The 14,836-nt window shown below is 44.0% G+C and overlaps 1 protein-coding gene across 1 annotated transcript; it reads right to left on the bottom strand.

Annotated features, from left to right (window-relative positions):
* Window positions 1–6,936: 6,936 nt before the first annotated feature.
* Window positions 6,937–8,206, bottom strand: RGS9BP (regulator of G protein signaling 9 binding protein). The gene has a single exon (XM_054389682.1). The coding sequence runs from the start codon at window positions 8,202–8,204 to the stop codon at window positions 7,491–7,493; it is 714 nt and encodes a 237-aa protein (XP_054245657.1). The 5' UTR covers window positions 8,205–8,206; the 3' UTR covers window positions 6,937–7,490.
* Between the last annotated feature and the right edge of the window lie 6,630 nt (window positions 8,207–14,836).

The following is a 14,836-nucleotide window of genomic DNA, read 5'->3' as shown; positions in this document are numbered from 1 at the left end:
CAAGGGCCACTTGTGTGGAAAAAAGGCTCCCCATAGCAAGAATTGGCTAGAGATGTGTGTGACACTCAGTAAGAAGGGCAAGAGAAGGCTGGAGAGTCATAGGTCCTCTCCAGATTAACCATAAAAAAGCCCAAAACAAAAGTACTTTTTCTAAAAAATTGAGAATTTGCCTTTCATGCTTCTTGTATGCCAGAATCCAATTGTTAACTTACTGTATCCAAATACTTCTGTATTTCAGATTGTTTTCAAAACCAGGCTGTACTGTATTGAAAAATAAACCCTTCTGAAATGATGCAAATGTTGAGTGATATACCATAAAATTACTGAATTGATACGAATTCTTTGTGGGATCTTATTTTGGCAAAGTGGAGGTTACTTCAACATTTTTCTCTCCACTTAGTGCTTACAAGAAAAGGAAAACATTAGTTTGTTTGAAGAAAAAACAAGGTTCAGGTCACTAGATAGATGGAAATTATTGTAGAATTCATTTTCTGGGGTTTGTTTTGTGTGTGTTTAGAAGACTTAGCAATAGAACAAATTCATTTCTGGTTGCATCACTGCATAAATTATTTGGCATATACAGATCAGTGCAGGTCACATCACTGTAGTAATTAATTTCAGATAAAAAACAAGGTCCGTCATAATTTCACAATTTAATGTAGTTCGCATACTCTACTGGCAGTTAGATATTATACTAAGTCAGTTCTTGGTTTAATTTATATGCATCTGGTGAAAGCTTTGTGCCTCTGCAGATGTAGTGTCTACTATATTGAATAAATTGTTAGAACCTCAGATACCAAAAAATTGACAGATTTCCCTGAGCACGTCTGCTGGCTCCTATCCAGGCTAATTTCCAAATGAGATTGGAAAGCTTTTAGATTGCTTAGCTCACATAACATCAATGAGCAGGCAGGCTCCAATATTAAAGCCCCCTTAGGTTATTCATTGCATAGTATTCCAAATTCTGTGTCCAAAATGTGAATTAATGTCAAATCTAGGAAATGCATGTTTATAGCACCATTATATAGACTAAAAATCATCATCATAAAAGGCACACTAGAAGGGTGTACTGCCATTCAGTGAGGCTTGGACAGGCTGAGAGCTGGGCAGGGAGAAATTTATTGAAATTCAACAAGAGCAAGTGTAGAGTCTTGCACCTAGGAAAGAACACCACCATGGAGCAGTATAGGGTGGGGACTGACCTGTTCGGAGAGCAGTGAAGGGGAAAGGGACCTGGGGGTCCTAGTGAATGGAAGGTTGACCATGAGCCAGCAGTGTGCTCTGGTGGCCAAGAAGACCAACGGTATCCTGGGTTGTATTAGAAGGGCTGTGGTCAGTAGGTCGAGAGGTTCTCCTCCCTCTCTACTCTGCCTTGGTGAGGCTACATCTGGAGTATTGTGTCCAGTTCTGGGCCTCTCAGTTCAGGAAGGACCTCAGGGAACTGCTTGAGAGAGTCCAGCACAGAGCCACAAACACAATTAAGGGAGTGGAACATACTCCTTACGAGGAGAGGCTGAGGGCTCTGTAGCTTGGAGAGGAGGAGCCTGAGAGGTGACCTCATTCCTGTTGATAAAGATGTGCAGGGGGAGTGCCCAGAGGATGGAGCCAGGCTCTGCTGGGTGATGCCCAAGGCCAGCACAAGAGGCAATGGTGGAAGTTGAGGCATAGGAAGTTCCATGGAAAAATGAGGAAAAATTTTTTCATTGTGAGGGTGACAGAACACTGGAACAGAGTGCCCAGAGGGGTTGTGGAGGTTCCCTCTCTGAAGGTATTCAAAACCCACCTGGATGCATTCCTGTGTAACCTGGTATAGGTGATCCTGTTCAGGCAGGGGGGTTGGACTGGATGATATTCTGAGGTCCCTTCCAGCCTCTAACATTCTGTGATTGTGTGAAAATGTAGCTGCTTTTATACAAAACAACATTCCAACAAGTGAAACAGATCAGAAAACAAGGCTACAGACAGCATTGCCAACAGATGTTCTGCTTCTGACAGGCATGGAATAGATTACGTCTTACGTCGTTCTAATTCTCTATCTTTTAATTGCATTAACAGTTTTCACGCTAAAGTGATGCTTTGTATGAGTAGTGAGTCAGACCACTCCCTCTAGGATCCAGAACTCAAATGCGTATCTAGTTACACATGCAGTTAGCAGGTTAGATTAAGTTGCTAAGAGGGTATCGTGTTTGGTGGGTCAGGTACTCCTCAGTCATTTTATACAGTATGAATAGTTAACTATTTTATTTTGTCTTCTTTTCACATTTCCCCCTTTCTCACTTGTTTTTCCCCTGAGGTTCATGCTGTTTATATATAGGTTCTTCAAGATCATGCAAAGGAGTTGGATTTGCATTTTTAAATACTTCTTTTTCTCAGTATCATTATATAAGACTGTATGACTTGATGTTTACTATTCTTACCAAAATCTGACGACTTCTGAAGTAATGTTTTAGACAGTGTATTTCCTTTATGCTGTGACATATCATGTGCATGAGACTGACCATAGATTTTGGTGACTATTTTAATGCAAAGTGAAACACTTTGCAAACAGGACATGCATTTATCCTATGATTGTTACTTCCACTTCTGTGCACTTGAATCAGAAGTAGCTTTCAGAGGATTAGTTGATTTGATTTGCTGGAGATGTCATTAGTAAGTATATGATAAATAATGTCACCTGCAATACAGTGCAAATAAAAGAAAGCATACAGTTCAAACAAAACAAACCCACCTGACCCCATGGAGGTGCAAGAAGTCAGTTTCTGACACTTGGGATAAACATGGTAGATATTCTGACAAAATTTTGAGAACTGAGCCATAAACATAATTGCTTTTGCTAGCAGTTTCAGTAGCCTCTGGATGACAGGTTTTTAGAGATGTTGTAATTTTATTTATATTTGCCTACATGGCTTCTAGTCACACTGCTTCCAGCATGTGTGCATGGCGGTATGAGAAGATGCAGATGAGCCTTCATGATGGTTAAATGCCATGTGAGTTCTCACCTTTCCACAGGTTTAATCAGTGATAGCTGTTTAAGCTACCTTTCCAGCCACATCACAGGACTACAGCAGCAAGCTGCCAGGATGGATGACAGAATCCAGCCTTCTGGATACACCTGCTTCCAAGAGAAAGCCCCTTGTGTGAAACAGAGGGAGAAAAGGTTTGTCTTTTGTAAAAATGGTATCAACATAGAGCAAATCAAAGTATCTTTGCCTTGACTCTTTATTGAGTTAATAGAGAATGAGTAGTCAGTTCAACTCAGGGATATTTGATATTCTTTGTCTCGTTGGATATAAGATACTGCCTTCTTGTAGAGAAGCTCTAGGTAACCTTCTGATGCTGTTGTACATATTTAACAAAACGTACTTTACTAACCTAAGATGAAGACAAATTTACTACATATATTCACCTCCTTCCTTTTCCCATCCTTCCCTCAAGCACATGCAAATAATTTTATATGAAAAATGCTATTTTCTAATCCCAGTTTTATTGTATGCTTACCACAGCAAATCTGCTCATGTGTAGACTACTATTTTGTCCAGATCTCTTCCTGCATTAAAAGACTTACATAATCGTATTGAGAGACAGCACTTAAGAGATCTGTAATCCATTGGTCTTACTGAATGACTTTTTACATAATGAAAATCTGTGAAGGGTAAATATGTTGACTAGCAATTCCATTAGCACTTAAATATAAGGCATTTCTGGAACATGTACATAACACAGACCTTCTAAGGAAAAGAAGTCCATGTGGGCTACAAGCCATAAGCGTGTGTTCAGTTTTCAGTCCAACCGCTAATGACATCAGTCATTTAGTCTGCTTTGAAATAACAGCATTCATGGCAAAAATGTTTTCATATCTGCATTGCAAATTTGGAAACTCATTTTATTTCGTATTTATAATTCTGAAGTTTGATGTCACATTGTTTGCAGCATAAGGAGAATCACTTTAATTATGGCTCCGTGGTCATTTAGTTAGTAAATGAAGCAGTCTAGAGGGTTTTTATAGTGCTAGACTGGGAGTCTTTTGGGTTGCTGCATTTAACAAACCGAGTTCTGGTAGCTCAGTACAACTGCCAATCATTGTTGACATCAATACCAAAGGACCACATATTTCACACTCCTTAGGTTCTGTATATCTTTTGCTAAGTAAATCCAAGCTTTGGTGGCTGAAGGGAAGCAAAGTTTGGATCCTAACACCATGAAGATCTAACATGTTGCTCTAGTCTAGTGTGTTCTGTAGTTTTCAGCTGCTGAAGCCAATGGTTCTGTCCAAACCACACAGAACATGCAGTGCTGAAGGCAACATCATCCCTGCTGCCCTAGATGTTATCGTAGCTGTTTCCTAAGATAGAGATTTCTTGACTGTTCAGACTGCTGATTCCCTTACAGTATAAATTAAGATATATCACTATATTCAACTTTGGGAGCTTCAGAAGGGTGTGTTTATGTCACAAAAACTGTAACGAGAAGGTTTAGCATGTTACTTTTACCCCTGTGGTTTAAATAGAAACTTTTTGTTTAGGATTACTGACAAGCCGTATTAACATGCCAGTTTTTGTTTGGTTTTAATTGTGCTGCAAGCCAACCAGTAAGATACAAGAATGTACTTTATTTTAACTTAAATAGCGACAGTAAGAAGCTTGAATTATTCAAAATGCTGAGAATGCCACCTATGCACAGGCAAACCCAGTATAATTCAAGTCAGGAATAAGATGTTAGTATACAGCAAATTTAATTGTGTACCCTGTGAATAAACACAAAAGAACTGAAATAGAGTAACACTGACATTAAGCCATGACAATCTTCTTTTGTACTGGAAACACAGTAACACTTTCATTCACTGATGAGCATGAGAGTGATTGCACTACCACCATGCTACTGGAATATGGAGTACTTTGAAGTTTGGCTTCCCATTTAGTACTTAAAAACAGCATTTCCAGTCTCCTTCCAGTTGCATCCCAGTGGGGGAAAAAAATGAAGACTGCAAATCTTTATTTCTTAAAGGACACCTCAGTACCTCCAGCAGTGGAGGTTTGCTCTTTTGCTGTGGTGTGCTGGCATGCCTGCTCTAATATCACATCAGGCACACACTGGTACCAGTGGCATGCGCATTATCCACTGAGGTGCTGCCAATCCTCCTGAATTCTATAGAATCTTTCCATTCCAGATAGCCTAAATGTAAGGTGATACTGATTTCTAGGAACGAACTAGCGATCAACAAATCTGCAGTCAGCTTTGGCTTAAGATTTGGTTCCAAGGTCAAATCCTTCAAATACTAGTTGTGTACATATTCACATTGAATCAAGATTTACATAATGACAGGCATCTTACATGAATTCTGAGTCCTGGAAACCCCATGTGCAGGATGCAAGGTATTTTACCTTTTAGTTATCCTCCAGAAACCAGACTTGTATTACTTTTTTTTCAGAACATGTTTAAACAATATGATTTCAAAAGGAATATGGAGTTTTCAAGAAGCACAGAACAGAATCCAACTTCCTATCTACCTTCCTGTGAACTGAGTAAGACAGGAGAAAGAGTAAAAATACTCACAAACCTTCAGTGACTAGTGGTGGCAAACCACACGTGTACATTCCTGCAGCTTTTGCTGTTTGCCATGAATATGTTTACTCAGTATGATTGTGAAGAAGATCTGATTTAAATCAACACAGAGCAAGTACACCTTGTCTAGACAGACTGGATCAGCAGCACGAATAAATACGGGCTTGAGTTTGTTAGAATGCTATTGGGGAATCTCTGTGAACCTATGGAATCTATGGAGTTTAAAACAATAGAAAGGAACACAGAGTCATCTCAGACTGAATTGCCACAAGAATGGAGTGAGACTAGTTCAGTGTGCAGACCTTGGCCTTTAATTCGGGCCTCCACTTCCTGTTTCTCCTCACCTACAAATGACCAGATTCAAATTAGTCACATGCTTTTTCTCCCCAAACTAAGTTATTTAAAACTTAAAAATGTTTGCTGCAGTTTTTCAAAGTATGCTTAGTTCTTATTTAAAAAAAATATTAGCACTTTGAGTGTTGTCAACATACTTTTATTTAACAGGCATGAAGACTATTAATCTAGTAGCTTCACAAAACATCTCCAATTGATACTTTTGATGACATGTCCATAATAATTAATGCAGAAGAACAGTAACTTGTAAAAACTGCAATTAGTGTCTATTTGCCTGTGGAGTGCTCCATATACCTATGGCACTATAAATTATGTAGCAAACATTCTTGAAGGGACAGCCTGTGTTCACAGTCACAGAAGACATTTCCTCCCTAGGTAACATAACAAATACCGTAACACACAAGTCCTTTTACAAAATGTTACAGAGATTCTCTGCAAAGTTAGTGTCTGTCCCCCCGAGTTGTACATTTAAACCCTGACAGTTTTGTAGGGAAGCACTGGAATGTTTCATGCTGCTCTTTCATTTACCTTCCAAAATTGCAGTATACATTTCTAGCTTTGCCTGGCTTTTTTGCAAAGGAGTCAGGATGCCTGTATATGTACATATACAGGCATCAGTCCTTGCCTGTCAACATGAGAGGGGATCTCTGAGTTATTAGAAAGGTTTGCTTTAATTAATTTTTGTTTGCCAGGATCTATTTTCAAAAATTACTGCTTCTGCTGTGGGAATATTCATTGCTCCTCTATTCAAAGTTAAATGTGAAGTGCAAACTACTTGCGCTTCCACAGCAAGAAAAAAAAGAAAGAACCAGTGGTGAGAATCAGCCTTTCCAAAGGGAAAGACAAAATCATGGTGAATGTGGCTGAGAATCTCCAGGCTTGCTAGTATTTTTCTCAATATGCAGCTTCCCCTTTTTTCATGCCAGCCCGTGCAGCTGGGTTCTGTACATGCCAGTCTAAATCAACAAATATTATTTGGTTCCAAACATTGCTTGTTCTGTTTTCCCCACCCTCCTCCACATCGCCCCCCTCCCCAACTACTAACTTAGCTAAAATAGGGGCTGTTAACATTGTTTAATAAAAGGCTTTCATCCTTCCCTGTTTCCTCCACTGAAATATTTTGTGTATTTGATGAACACTTTCCCCCCCCATTCTACTCACTTTGTTGAACACCCGTGTTAACTTCCAAATTTGTTACCTCAAATACTGTAAACAGTGACCAGCAGCAAACATCAGAGCCTATTCAAGAACAAAACCCACAGGCTTCTGAGAATAGTGACTTATTAATAGCAGTCAAATCCCTGTGATAGCCAGTAGTGATAATACCCTGATTGTTCACTGTTAACCCGTACGAGTCCAGCATATGAAGACATCCTGTTCTGCAGTCTGATTTACATCTCTTCCTGAAAAGAAATCATGCATTTTAGGATACTGAGAGGCAAAGGTTTTGTTTGTTTCAAGTGTTAGGTTTAATTCTCAGCTCATCCAAGTAACCCGTTTTGACATTAAAGGTGAGGCAAGAAATGCTCCGAAGAGACGGGAGAGGCTTTGCTCTTGTCAGAGCCTACACAACCCTAAGAGAGTTTAACCACGCAGACTGCCAGGACAATAGCGATAATGAGCACAGCGGAGAAAATAATCCCAGCTAGAACCTTGCTGATATCGCAGAAAGATTTGTTTTCCTCCACAGAGATCATGCCAATAGAAGAAGCGCCCACACTGATGGTGGATTTTAGTTCAGCCCCTGGGTCTTGCTTAGCCTCTACTGTCCACTGGGGGACACTGACCTTCATTTCCATCTCGTACATCATCTCTCCTACCTGGTTGATTTCATTCTCGAGGTCTTTCAAATCCACCACATCTATATTGTGCTCGGCCTCGTATTTCATGTTCTGGACGCTCATCGCCCTGGCCGCCACGCCAGAGGTTCCTCCGCTCATACCTGTCTGAATCAGGTGCTTTTTGGGGACGTTTAGCGGGAACTCGTGACCTAGCTCCAGAGCTCTCCTCATATCGATCTCCAGGATCTCTAAGCACGTGGAGAAAATCACCCATAGCCTCTCGAATTCGGCTTTATCTTGCTTACTCACGGTTTTGTCCTTCAGGACGGTGGTGAGCTTGTTCCTGTTGGCCACCGCCAGCTCCTGGGCCTTCTGTCGGGTTTTCTTGAGCTCCTCCCGCAGGTTCTGGGAGTCTGAGGTGCCGCCGATGGTCAGCACCATATGCCGGTAGCAGGCGGTCACCTTGTTGAGCGCGTCCAGCAGCGCTTTGCACTCCTCCTTCACCATGATCCCAGCGGCTGCGCGGGGCTGCGTCCCCACAGCTCTGCGCTGCTGCTGCTCCGCCGCGATTACCCGGGACCGGGGAGCTGCCCAAGCCAGACGCTACCAGAACACATGGCCACGGGTGGTTTCGGGTCGCGCAAGCATTCAGCACCCTCTTACCCGCCCCGCGTCTCCGCCGGCTTGCTCAGGCAGCGCCGACGCCTCTGGGAGCCCGGGTGGGCTGCAGGCAGCCCCAGGAAACAGGCAGCATCGCTTCCCGCTGTGGCCGCTGTTTCCGCAGCGCACTGAACGGCAGCTGGAGCTCCCGGCGATCTGCGCCGCTTTCTCAGAAGTGCCAAACAACGAGGAAAGAGAAGGCAAAGTCGCGAGGGGTAAAGCTTTGGAGAACGAAAGCCGTGAAGCTGGCTGTCCCCAGCTCCTGCCGCCGGCCGCGCCGCCGTTGAACGCGTCCCAGCTGCGCGTAGCCCAGTCACACGGAGAGGCGCGCTCGCGGCCTCCTGGGCGCGGCTCGGCCCGGCCTCTATAAGCGCTGTCAGGCTCCGCCTCCGTAAACTGTGACCCCGTGGCGGCTGTCTGGCTGCTAGCTCGCTTCTCCGCTATTGGCTTTGTGCGCGCCACCGCCGCGCCGGGCCCGCCCTGGATTTTGGTAGGGCTTGGCTGAATCGCAGAGTGGTAGCGAGGGGTGGGCTGCCTGCGCCTCTACGCGGCCGGGGAGGAGAGGCGGTAACGCTGATGGTGTAAGCAGCGCTCCCGCTCTGGGCGCCCCCCGGTGGGAGGGCGGCTTTCCGCGGTGCCGAACGGTCAGCGGGGTGGCGGGAGTCACCCGATACGAGCCGCGGGCCAACCCCGGCAGTGCCCTCCCATTCCTCCATGACGGGAGCGGGCGTGGGGCAGGGCGCTCGGCCGCGGCCTGACCGCGCAGCAGGTGGGGCTGTGGCTCGACCAGGGCCTGCTCCTGCTGCGTTGTTGCTGCCAGGCCGCCGAGCCCGCGGGGGGTCCATGGCGGGGTCCGGCCGAGCTCACTCAGCTGTCGCTCGGGCGCCCTGCGTCGGCCGCCTTCTGTCTGGCGGCCCCGCTCCATCCGCACGGACAGACAGACGGCGCTTACCCCTGGCACCTGCCTTGCGTCTTCGCCACGGCAGCAACGCCTGACGCGTTGTTGAACTTCGTTTAACCCCAGCCTACGTAGTCTGCTTACTTGAGGTCAGTGCTGGTGGGTTCCTACCAGAGTTTGGGGTGCAGCAAGTGGCCCGAGTGTTTCAGGCACTCAAGGCAGTGCTGGCAGGCAGTCCTTCTGTCATCTGCACCTTTTGCACCGGCTGTTTACAGACGCCAGTGCGAAGTGCTGAAGCGAACCGCAGACGTGGTGGATCGCCCAAGTTAAGCAATTACACATCAGAAAGTGCAGGAAACACCAGTTCGTCACTAGCAGAACTGACGCTTCACAAACTGCCTTGTGAATGTGTTTAAGTAGGATATAACTATTAGTCCTGAATGCAAAGCTGTGGTTATATGCTTCTCTGAACCTTCCAGAACAGACTTGATATGTTGAGTGTGACATAGCAAACTGAACGAGTGTAGCTTGTTTACAGCACATGAGGCTTCTTTGCCAAAGCAGGCTTTGGGAGAACTTGCTTGTCCTAATATATGCCATTACCTATACCTTAGTGTTTATGGGTAACTGTGTGAGTTTCTGATGCTACAGTAAGTTGAAAAAAATGTGAAGAGATACTCTCATGAGCAGGGGGAGCATGATCCTTTCCCTTATGCTACCCCCTCGGGTGCAGTGTGTGCCATGAGCAAGATAATCTGTTGTGAGAAGCAGAGTCCAGGCAAATTGGCTTTCTGGTCCTGGGCACAGCCTGAAAAGTCTAGACTATGTTTTTTGTTCTGGATCTCAAACCGGGTTTTGTTGTTCTGCCTTAATTTTCGCTCTTAGTTGAAGCCGTATGCAGCTTCTGCTAAAGCTTGCCACCTGTGGGGGAAATGACCTTTTTAACTTCTGTAGGCCGCCAGGTTACTAGAGGAGCTCTCTACCAGTTTGTGCGTTTCTTAGCCTGGAAAATACAAAGTGGTATTGCTTGGTTCCATGTAGGAATAAAGAAACACAGGCTGATTTTGGTGTGATTGTAAGTGAAGTCTTACAATTGCTTAGTCATTGTCAGGTGGAAAATGGATTAGCTCTGAGTTTGAATCTGGAGTCCTGTCTGACTTAAGCCTTATTCTTTTTGGTGAGTAAATTAACCATATTTGTGTGTACATAGTAGCTGTGTTTAAAGGCTGCTGCGTACTACTAAAGTTGTGGCACATCAGCGTCTTGAAACTGAAAGTAGCTGGGGGCAGGGGGAGGCAAAGAGGTTGTTTCAGGAAGGTGTGACTACTCAAATCTGAAGGTGGCAGGAGTTATAATCTGTGTCAGATAATGCCTAAATACATCTTTAGGTGTGTCGTGTGGGAAGAAAGGCTGTTCATAAGATTAGTTCTAAATTAAGTTTAGCTGCATGTTACACAATTTGGGTAGATTGTGGAAACTCCTAAAATTCAGTTGTAGTTTGTCACTCAAGCATGATGTTCTGAAAATCCAAATCTTGATCTACTTTCTAACAAGATGCTCATTAGCTGAAATACCATTCTGAGAAAACTATTAGAGTGGAGTGTAAAAATCCTTCGAAGTGAATTAGGAAGCAGTGTAGTGAAGAACAGAAGTGTATTTCCTGCTCCTGTGGAAAGGCTTTCTTGCAGTAGATGTTACTGTTCAGATTATTCCTATTCCAGTACCCTTAAAAACGTTTTAAGACTGTTGTGACGCATCTTGGAACATCACTACTTGTTAAATTCTATATCCTTGTTTTAACAGATGTCTTTCTAAGTAGAGTTTTAGGTAAACACTGTTGTGTTTTGTAGAAGTGGTTGGTAAACCTTACCTGATGGGCTTGCTTTTGGAGTAAGCTCATATGCTGATTTTGGTCTGTAGGCTGCTGTGGCTGCTGCGAGATGAAGGAAAGTAAGAATGGGATGCAGTGAAAACAAAACCAGACATTAACCCTTCCTCTCATACCTGATAACAGTGTGTAACTTCCTTTAATAGTTCTGTGATTTGCTCTCTGCTAAGTATTTTGCTGATGAAGTGGCTTGAAGTTTTTATCCATAGCAAGAATCTTAATCTATGTCATGGAAGAATGTAAGGCTGTTATGTCTTGCTAGTTAGAAGAACTTACCTGCTGAATTGTTTCAGCCTTCCTTTCCCTTGCTCTGCTTCCTGAAGGAGGGAACTAGTGTAATTCTACAGTGTTTTTAGTAACTAGTGGACCATTCTAATAAGGGTCTGATGTTTAAGATTCTTGGAGTGATGAGCTAAAACTTAGTTCTGGCCTGCAAAGACTTGATTTTCCTATTGAGATGCACAGAGTAAGGATTAAATTCCTGTCCAGCTGTCTGGCCTAAGTACAGTTTGAGCTAAGGTAAATGGCTTCAGTTCCTTTGTATTTTTGTGGGTGGCCTCTGCTGGATCTCACCCTGTTTCTTTACACTTGCCTTGTCTTGGCAATGATATCAACCTGATGCGAACAGTGGTGGTCTGTAACTCTGTAGTCAATGGTTTCATGTTGTGAGCTGCATCTTGGCAGTACAGTGTTGAGACTCACTGCAGCCTTGGTACACAGGCTTTGGAATTACACCTCTGTCTTGCTTCAGTAACTTAAAGGATTACTATAATTGGTGTAAAGTAAAATGCTGTTTATCCTTGTATTTCAACTCTAAAGAAGTACCTAACTAATCTGATAGCCTTCTAATGAAGTTATGACCAAGTGGGTAGATGAGGGAAGAGCAGTGGATGTCACATATCTTTACTTCAGTAAAGCTTTTGATACTGTCTCCCATAACATCCTCATAGAAAAGCTCAGGAGATGTGGCATAGATGATTGGTCAGTGAGGTGGATTGCAAACTGGCTCCACAACAGAGTTCAGATGATTGTCATTGGTGGCACAGAGTCAACTTAGAGGCCTGTGGCAAGTGGTGTCCCCCAGGGATCGGTAGTGGGTCCAGTTTTGTTCAATATTTTCATCAACAACCTGGCTGAGGGCATTGAGAGTACCCTCAGCAAGTTCCTGATGATACAAAACTGGGGGGTTGGCTGACACCCCTCAGGCTATGGAGCCATCCAATGTGACCTGGACAGGCTGAGAGCTGGGTGCAGGCAAACCTCATGAAGGTCAATAAGGACAGGTGCAAGGTCCTACATCTGGGGAGAAATAACAACAGGCACCAGGACAGGTTAGAGGCTGCCCTGCTGGAAAGCAGCTCCACAGAGAAAGACCTTGGAGTGCTGGTGGACAGCAAGCTCTCCATGGAACAACAATGTGCCCTTGTGGCCAAGAGAGCCAATGGGATCCTGGGCTGTATCAAGAAAGGTGTGTCCAGCAGGTCTAGGGAAGTTCTTCTACCTCTCTACTCTGCCCTGGTGAGACCACACCTGGAATACTGTGTTCAGTTTTGGGCTCCCCAGTTCAAGAGAGACAGAGACCTGCTGGAGAGAATCCAATGGAGAGCCATGGGGATGATTAGGGTACTTGAGCATCTCCCCTATGAATAGAGACTGAGAGCCCTGGGACTGTTTAGGCTTGAGAAGACTGAGAGGGGATCTGATCAATGTCTATAAATATCTGAGGGGTGGGTGTCAAGTGGAGGGGACCAGGCTCTTTTTGGTGGTTCACAGTGATAAGACAAGGAACAACAGGTTCAAACTAGAACACAGAAGGTTTCACCTCAACATGAGGAGAAACTTCTTTACAGTGAGGGTGATGGAGCCCTGGAACAGGCTGCCCAGGGGGTTGTGGAGTCTCCTTCTCTGGAGACTTTCAAAACCTACCTGGATGTGCTCCTGTGCAGACTACCCTAAGTGATCCTGCTCTGGCAGGGGGGTTGGACCTGATGATCTCTTGAGGTCCCTTTCAACCTCTGATATACTGTGAGACTGTGATACCTGTGCTGACACCTCTGCAAGCCTGAGAAGCTGGCCTTAACTTACATCCCACTAATACTTGGAGGAAGCATCTTTGTTTGAGAAGCTGTGTGGGGAACTTTGCATGTTCTGTTAATATTTCTCCTGTAAATGTTTCTTGTCACTGCTATGTGTGGTTCACTGACCAGTGCTCTCTGCACTTTGAGGACTTATTTGTGAATAGCTCAGGATTCCCACTGTGAAATTTTAACTCAGCTTTAATAGTGGTAAGCCAAAGAACGAAAATTCTTTGCAGCTACTCTGGTGGGCTTCTGAACCTGCAAGAAATGAGACGTGGAAATTCTAGTCTCTATTCTGTTGTGAAGAGAATGCTGCTTATTCCTAATCTTGACTAATGACAAGTAAGATTATTTCAAAAAGCAAGTGGCTGGATAAAAGTGGGATGCTTGCCTGTTAAGGATGACCCACTCATTTTAAGTTGCACTTTCTCTGGAGGGAAGAAATAGGTGACTGTGGATAGCTAAGCTAGTATGTTCTTGGCCCTCACATCTGAGACAAGTAAGAACACATCCCCATTAAGCTATGGTCCTGAAATAGAGGGTGAACCTTTTACTACTTTTCAGGAATAAGCTTAGTTGTAGTGTTTTAGAAGGTGGGGTTCATAATGAAAAGCTATGTGAGGAACTGTTACAAACCAGACTGCACAGTGCTCCCAGGTTGCTGGCCGCTGCTGTAGGCTCTCTGCCTGAAAAGGGTGGGAGCAGTGTTACAAGACCCAGAGCTATTAGGCCTAAAAAGGGCTTGGCGAGTGTTGGGCAGAGACAAAACCAACATTGTGAGGTTCCGTGTCAGCTCTTAACCTTTCACTAGAAGCAATGTATACCTGAAAGGGAGATGCTGAGAGAAATGAGCATCTTTCTAGAGTGCTGTTGACCACTCTTGTCCAGACCCTGTTCCATTGCTGTCAGACATGTTCTGGGATCACAAAGTTTAGTTTTTCCCTGGTTGCTAGGAAGCCTTGAGCTGACTGATGCAACATCACCACTTTATAATCCTATAATTCAGGGATGTTATTCTGATACACTTCAGTTTCACATAAATCAATACAAGCTGAATCTAAAAGGGACAGGATAGATTGCTTCCTCCTTTGCTCTCATGGTGGGCAGGGTTTGTCCTGAGATGCTTGGTGCTCATGCCTCAGGGGAGGCAGTAAGGTTTCTTATGGGCTCAGAAACAGTGAGAGGATTTTTTTTTTTTTTTTGTCTTGAGATGAACATTGATGTGAGGGCTCAAGTCCAGATTATCACCTTTGCCTGGAAGTGGAGTAAATGAGCAGCAGTAGTGCAGGTAAAACAGTGGATGAAGATGTAACTGGATTTTTGTTTGAATTTAGACTAGTGGTGTTCCACCATGAGCTTGCTGTTTGCTTGCAGAGTGCTGTAAGGCATGCTTAGCTTTGGCTGCTCTTTCTAGTAAGGGGTGCTTTTTATTAAAAGGCACTTGATGAAAAAGAAAAATCTTGAGGAATCAATTATTCCTCAGATGTTGCTTCTTTCTTTTTTCAGAGCTCTGCAGTTCAGTAGTATGATATATACATGCAAATGCTATCAAAAATGTGTCTGCTACTCTGAGTTAAACATCGGAGTAATGAGGTGGTGCTTGTTCTGTTTTTCT

Source organism: Indicator indicator, chromosome 19 (genome assembly GCF_027791375.1).
Source record: "Indicator indicator isolate 239-I01 chromosome 19, UM_Iind_1.1, whole genome shotgun sequence".
In the NCBI taxonomy this organism is placed as follows: Eukaryota; Metazoa; Chordata; class Aves; order Piciformes; family Indicatoridae; genus Indicator; species Indicator indicator.
The sequence above is the reverse complement of the archived record's forward strand: the minus strand, read 5'-3'. Positions and strand labels throughout refer to the sequence as shown.